Genomic DNA, 7,196 nt, shown 5'->3' on the forward strand with positions numbered 1-7,196 from the left:
CCGGAATAGGCTTGGTTTGGTGTGTTGTTTGTACTTATGGCATGGAGACGACTCCTACACCTGGAATGACTTAACGGCCTAACAACAACCAAGGCCGGGACCGACATTTTACTTCCTCATCCGATGGAAGGTTGGAGCAGATGGGAATCGAACCCAGAATCATCTGCTTAAAAATGTTCATCTATCAATAATGAAATCCAGATTATTTTACAATTGTATCAAAACTTTTAACTACTGCTAATCCCATAAAATTTATTATCGTCATCAGGGGGACATTGTGTAATATTGGGCCATACACAAATCAAGCAATGTATGTAATTGGGCCAATGTCAAAGTGTAAACGAAGAGTCTATCCTGCTCACGTCAGTTGATGTTTACATTACGAACGAGCAGGATAGACACTTTGTTTACACTTCGACATTGGCACAATAACATTGTCTTGCTAGAAATGCTGAAATTTGTATTAATGTCACCCCTCTTAACGGTACAAAAAAAACTAATTTAATTGGACCGAAGAGCCTCAAGCTATTTATCCCAAAAATAGTGATATTTTTGTAAGTCAAAAAGAAAAATCCACCAGAATCCTCGTAAAAGGATTCGTTTTGCCCAATTTTTTGTTGAAAGAAATGCCAAAAAAGAATTTCAAGGATCAAATTGAGGCAAAAAAAACAATTCCCGGGGTTTCCAGAGGATAAAACCCCCATGAAACGATTTCTAAGGATTTTTTTAAATATTGATCGATATTTTTAGAATAAACACTTTCAGCCCCAAGCGGCCAAAGAGTTGCTAAAACAACTTTAAACATTTTTAGCTCGACTAATGTCTAACCGATTTCGATTATTCTTATTGCAATTGATCCATAAGAATCCCAAGAATAACCTCCAACAAGGTAGATCTACAATAAATGCATTAACTCTAAATTACAAGGAAAACCAATCTATTTTTTAAATTTTTATTTTGTTTTGTCCAGTAAATCATTTATTTTTTAATTTTTGACGTTTTTTTTTTCAATTGAACTCTCAATTTAAAATCATATTCCTTGCATAAAAATAAAACGTTGTTGCATGAAAATGAAACTTACTAAACAATTATTTTAAAAATAAGGGTACAGAGGAGCAATTCTCTACGAAATCGGTCTTTTTTCTTAAATTTTAATATTTGTAATTTTTTATCCGACTGAAACTTTTTTGGTGCCTTCGGTATGCCCAAAGAAGCCATTTTGCATCATTAGTTTGTCCATATAATTTTCCATACAAATTTGACGGCTGTCCATACAAAAATGATGTATGAAAATTCAAAAATCTGTATCTTTTGAAGGAATTTTTTGATCGATTTGGTGCCTTCGGCAAAGTTGTAGGTATGGATACGGACTACACTGGAAAAAAATGATACACGGTAAAAAAAATTTGGTGATTTTTTTATTTAACTTTTTATCACTAAAACTTGATTTGCAAAAAAACACTATTTTTAATTTTTTTTATTTTTTGATGTGTTTTAGAGGACATAAAATGCCAACTATTCAGAAATTTTCAGGTTGTGCAAAAAATCATTGACCGAGTTATGAATTTTTTAATCAATACTGATTTTTAAAAAAAATCGAAATTTTGGTCGCAAAGTTTTTCAACTTAATTTTTCGATGTAAAATTGAATTTGCAATCAAAAAGTACTTAAGTGAAATTTTGATAAAGTGCACCGTTTTTAAGTTATAGCCATTTTTATGTAATTTTTTTCGAAATAGTCGTAGTTTTTCATTTTTTAAGATTAGTGCACATGTTTGCCTCGTGGGTCTCGTGGCGCAGGGGTAGCGGCTTCGGCTGCCGATCCCGATGATGCTATGAGACGCGGGTTCGATTCCCGCCTTATCCACTGAGCTTCTATCGGATGGTGAAGTAAAACGTCGGTCCCGGTTTCTCCTGTCTCGTCAGAGGCGCTGGAGCAGAAATCCCACGTTAGAGGAAGGCCATGCCCCGGGGGGCGTAGTGCCAATAGTTTCGTTTTTTTTTTTTTTTTGCACATGTTTGCCCACTTTTGAAAAAAATATTTTTGAAAAGCTGAGAAAATTCTCTATATTTTGCTTCTTCGGACTTTGTTGATACGACCTTTAGTTGTTGAGATATTGCAATGCAAAGGTTTGAAAACAGGAAAATTAATGTTTTCTAAGTCTCACCCGAACAGCCTACCATTTTTCAATGTCGATATCTCAGCAACTAATGGTCCGATTTTCAATGTCAAAACATGAAACATTTGTGAAATTTTTCGATCTTTTCGAATACAATATTTTCAAAAAATTTAAACCACGACAAACATTTTAAAAGGGCGTAATATTGAATGTTTGGCCCTTTTGAAATGTTAGTCTTGATTTGAAAATTTTGAAAATATTGTTTTCGAAAAGATCGAAAAATTTCACAAATGTTTCATATTTCAACATTGGAAATCAGACCATTAGTTGCTGAGATATCGACATTGAAAAATGTTGGGCTGTTTGGGTGAGACTTAGAAAACATAAATTTTCCTATTTTTAAACCTTTGCATTGCAATATCTCAGCAATTAAAGGTCGTATTAACAAAGTCCGAAGAAGCAAAATATAGAGAGAATTTTCTCAGCTTTTCAAAAATATTTTTTTCAAAAGTGGGCAAACATGTGCACTTATTTAAAAAAATGAAAAACTGCGACTATTTTGAAAAAAGTTACATAAAAATGGCTATAACTTGAAAACGGTGCACTTTATCAAAATTTCACTAAAGTACTTTTTGATTGCCAATTCAATTTTACATCGAAAAATAAAGTTGAAAAATTTTTGCGACCAAAATTTCGATTTTTTAAAAAATCAGCATTTATTAAAAAAATCATAGCTCGGTCAATGATTTTTTGCACAACCTGGAAATTCTTAAAAAGTTGGCATTTTATGTCCTCTAAAACATATCAAAAAATAAAAAAAATTAAAAATAGTGTTTTTTTGCAAATCAAGTTTTAGTGATAAAAAGTTTAATAAAAAAATCACCAATTTTTTTTACCGTGTATAATTTTTTTCCAGTGTAGTCCGTATCCATACCTACAACTTTGCCCAAGACACCAAATCGATCAAAAAATTCCTTCAAAAGATACAGATTTTTGAATTTTCATACATCATTTTTGTATGGACAGCTGCCAAATTTGCATGGAAAATTATATGGACAAACTAATGATGCAAAATGGCTTCTTTGGGCATACCGAAGGCACCAAAAAAGTTTCAGTCGGATTAAAAAATACAATAAAAATCGAATGACCGAAATCCTAGAGAACTGCTCAGAGCAGATTCGTTAATTCGAATTTCACTACTTCGAACGTATTCTAGTTAAAAAGGACTCAAACGTCAAACGAGCACGTGTTTCAAGCGTTTGACAGCTGAGCAGTTCTCTATGGAATCGGCCTTTTTTTTAATTTTAATTTTTGTACTTTTAATCCGTCTGAAACTTTTTTGGTGCCTTCGGTATGCCCAAAGAAGCCATTATGCATCATTAGTTTGTCCATATAATTTTCCATACAAATTTGGCAGCTGTCCATACAAAAATGATTTATGAAAATTCAAAAATCTGTATCTTTTGAAGGAATTTTTTGATCGATTTGGTGTCTTCGGCTAAGTATGGATATGGACTACACTGAAAAAAAATGATACACAGTAAAAACAATTTTGGTGATTTTTAATTTCACTTTTTGTCACTAAAACTTGATTTGCAAAAAAACACTATTTTTAGTTTTTTTATTTTCTGATATGTTTTAGAGGACATCAAATGCCAATTTTCAGAAATTTTCAGAATGGGCAAAAAATGTTTGACCGAGTTATGATTTTTTGAATCAATACAGATTTTTTAAAAAAATCCAAATATTGGTCGCAAAAATTCTTCAACTTCATTTTTTGATGTAAAATCGAATTTGCAAAAAGTACTTTAGTGAAATTTTGATAAAGTGCACCATTTTCAAGTTATAGCCATTTTTAGGTAATTTTTTTTTAAATAGTCGCTGTTATTCATTTTTTTAAATAAGTGCCCATGTTTGCCCACTTTTGAAAAATATATTTTTGAAGTGCTGAGATAATTCTCTATATTTTGCTTTTTTGAATTTTGTTGATACGACCCTTAGTTGCTGAGATATTGCCATGCAAAGTTTTAAAAACAGGAAAATTGATGTTTTCTAAGGCAAAAAAATACAAAAAAACGAATGACCGAAATATGAGAGAATTGCTCTGTCAGTTGTCCAATTAGCGAATTCGGCTTCGCTCATTCAAATGTAGTTCCATTTGAATTAGCGAATCCTCTCTGTACATGTATTTCTTGTAGATCTATGTACTGTAGTGGAGGGTGGAGATCATTTCTTAGGTTGATTTGGATCAAATGTAGCATAAATCATCAAAATCGTATAACCTTTAACTAAGAGGTCCATTCGCAACCCAACTCAAAAATAAAAATAAACGTTATTAAACTATTCATGAATTGTACAGCTTTTTTTAATGAAATTTTAATTTTTAGCAATAATATTTAACTGTCTCCTGATTTTTGGGGAATTTTTGAAGAGGGATGGAACAAAAACCAGAAATAATAAATGGTCTAAACAATAATAAAATAATAATAAAACTTTCAAGAAAAATATCTTTTTTAAATTTTAAGAATAGTGTCTTTTTCCGTCAAAAACCTAAAATTACATATAAATGGCCTAAACAAAAAAAATAAACATTCAAGAAAAAAATCTTTTTTAAATTTAAAGAATAGTGTCTTTATCCGTCCATCATTGACACATAGAATCCTAACTTGCCAATCAAAGGACGCTAATGGGCTATCTACAATCACTTAGCTTAGAACATCTAAGTAAAGTAGTTACTTAGGAAAGTACGCAACTTACGGCCGTCATCCACAATCAACTTAGAAATTTTGCTGGGCTGATATACGTTGCTATGCAGTTGTTTGTTTACCTTTGATATTGAAACGTCAACTTACCGTAGATTTTGAAATTTTTCAAACCATACGTCAGTTTCTAATTTGATTACTTTTCCATTGTAAAGGCTCGGCTTCATTTCCATTGATTCAAATTCCTAAGCTAAGTGAAATTTTCTAAGCTAAGTGATTGTAGATAGGCCATAAGTTTGAACCATTCTACTGTAAATTTGCCGTTATCTTAACCTTTCTTATCGCCAAACCGAACACCAAAGAATGATTCAAAATCAACACGCCGTTCCAATCACGTGCCGAGAACTAAGCACACAGAATTGCGCGCTCGCCGTCAGAGTGCCAAACGGTTGCCCATGGTGATTTCATGTTGCTTGGTGGTCCCGGCAACCAGTCCAACCGATCCGTCGTCCGTCATCGTGTGTGATCGATATAGAAAAGCAGCTTGCTTAGACTGATTGATTTCGTAGTGCGAGACCCTTTCGACCTCCGGCCAGGCTGATTGAAACTCAATTGAATCGCGGTTGGCCATCATGCTGAGTGTGGACAATATCAAACAGCTGAAGAAACTGTTTCGACCGGAGGACGGGTCCGATTCCGAGGACGATGGTCACGATGGAGGGGTTGGTCAATTAGGTGGGGATGTGAGTCGGAGGTTGTGGAATGGAAATTAAACGTCTTTTGATCGTTTTTAGGACCTGGAGACATTGGAGGTTCTAGTCAGCGTGCCAAAGAGAAAGCTCCGGAACATCCGGATGAGCACGTGAAACCCTGCTCGTACGCTCCGTTGGAGAAGAAACCTGAACCAGAACTGCCAAAATCCGTTGAAGAGTGGGAACGACTGCAGGAAGTAGAGTGCGAGAACCTGCTCGAGTCCCGGCCAAGACCCGAGTACAAGATAACGTACAAGCAGACCGTGGCCACCGAAGATCTGTACCTGCAGATGAGTGGCAAAACGGCCAGCACCTCGAGTTGCGAAAGCATGGTCGTGGAAGTTTTCCTCACCGGCGAAACCGTTGGCATTCAGCACATCGATCTAACCGTACAGGAACAGGGCATCAAAGTTCGCTCGCCCAAGTACTTCCTAGATCTTCACCTCCCCCACAAGATTGACCCAGATCGTGGCAATGCCGCGTGGCTGTCGGAAGAGAAGATTCTCAAGCTGACACTGAAGCTGGTGCGGGAGTTTGATTTCGTTAACTTTTGAACTCTGGACCGACCGGAGAACAAAGTGAAGTGCGCGTGTTCAACGAGCTTGTAGCTTTTCAATCATGATCTATTGGATTGGTTGACCGTACAAAGAAACATTGTAGTGTCGTAAATTAAATGGTGAGAGACTTTGTGTAGAATGCAGTTTAATTGATTGTAATTGGAATAGAAATAGAATAATTTGTGTTCATGTACAAAGGTTTCTTTTGTCAAAATCCATCCTCATTCGAGTGCCCAGAATTGAACGGCAGTAAATCGAAAGTGAATGGAACTGACCTGTGAAAGTAAATCTTCCGTAATTACCTCTATATTTTCAATGAAGTTGTGGGGCTGTCACAACGTTGTCGCCACCAGCAAAGTGTAAATTTCCAATAACTCACCAGAGTCCCAAAAAGGACTCCCGACAATCTCCCCACCAACATCGAATAAATCAATTAGCCTTTCGAAGTGCAGCGCACCCTCGTTCGGGTGGGCGTCCGTCCAGGCTACGGTACCGTACTGTTTTCAGCGAGGGTCATCCTGTGGCACTACTACTCGCTGAAGTTAGTCTTGATCTAAATTTACATCACGGACGAACCGGATCGTATACTTTGTTTCGCGATCGACTCAATATCTCGGCTGGATAGACAATGGCCGTTTCGCGAAAGCTTGTTTAACAAATCTTCCGATTTAATTGAGCCATTTAAATCGCCATGATGTCCGATTTGTGTAGTTTTGGCGCGAATCTAGGGGTGGTATTTATCGGGATCATTTGTTTTTACGGAGACAGTAACGGCGACGAACCGCGGTGGTGGCGCTGCTGTACAAAACTGGCGTTCTTGAGGGGCTATAACAAGGATTCTTGAGGCAATTGATTCTGTTTTTCAGTTTTTCTGCTTTTCTGATGTTTTTTTCTCTTTCTGCTTTTTTCTGTTTTTACCATTTTTATCGTTATTATCGTTTTTGTAGTTTTTCTCGTTTCTGTCCTTTTTGTCGTTTTCCTCATTTTTTCGTTTTTCTCTTTTTTCTCTTTTTTCTCTTTTTTCTCTTTTTTCTCTTTTTTCTCTTCTTTCTCTTTTTTCTCGTTT

At 35.6% G+C, this 7,196-nt stretch overlaps 1 protein-coding gene across 1 annotated transcript; it reads left to right on the top strand.

The window, feature by feature from the left end:
• Window positions 1–5,232: 5,232 nt before the first annotated feature.
• LOC120415553 (dynein axonemal assembly factor 6) lies at window positions 5,233–6,327 on the top strand. Its single transcript, XM_039577126.2, has 2 exons — window positions 5,233–5,556; window positions 5,616–6,327. The coding sequence occupies exons 1-2, from the start codon at window positions 5,454–5,456 to the stop codon at window positions 6,125–6,127; spliced, it is 615 nt and encodes a 204-aa protein (XP_039433060.1). The 5' UTR covers window positions 5,233–5,453; the 3' UTR covers window positions 6,128–6,327.
• The last annotated feature ends 869 nt before the right edge of the window (window positions 6,328–7,196 follow it).

This window comes from Culex pipiens, chromosome 2 (genome assembly GCF_016801865.2).
Source record: "Culex pipiens pallens isolate TS chromosome 2, TS_CPP_V2, whole genome shotgun sequence".
Classification (NCBI taxonomy): domain Eukaryota; kingdom Metazoa; phylum Arthropoda; class Insecta; order Diptera; family Culicidae; genus Culex; species Culex pipiens.

Bases quoted from the DNA above. Each gene is read 5' to 3' on its own strand.
- LOC120415553 (XM_039577126.2), top strand. From the start codon at position 5,454: ATGCTGAGTGTGGACAATATCAAACAGCTGAAGAAACTGTTTCGACCG. The intron at 5,557-5,615 runs GTGGGGATGTGA...GATCGTTTTTAG, and splicing joins TGGAGGGGTTGGTCAATTAG to GACCTGGAGACATTGGAGGT.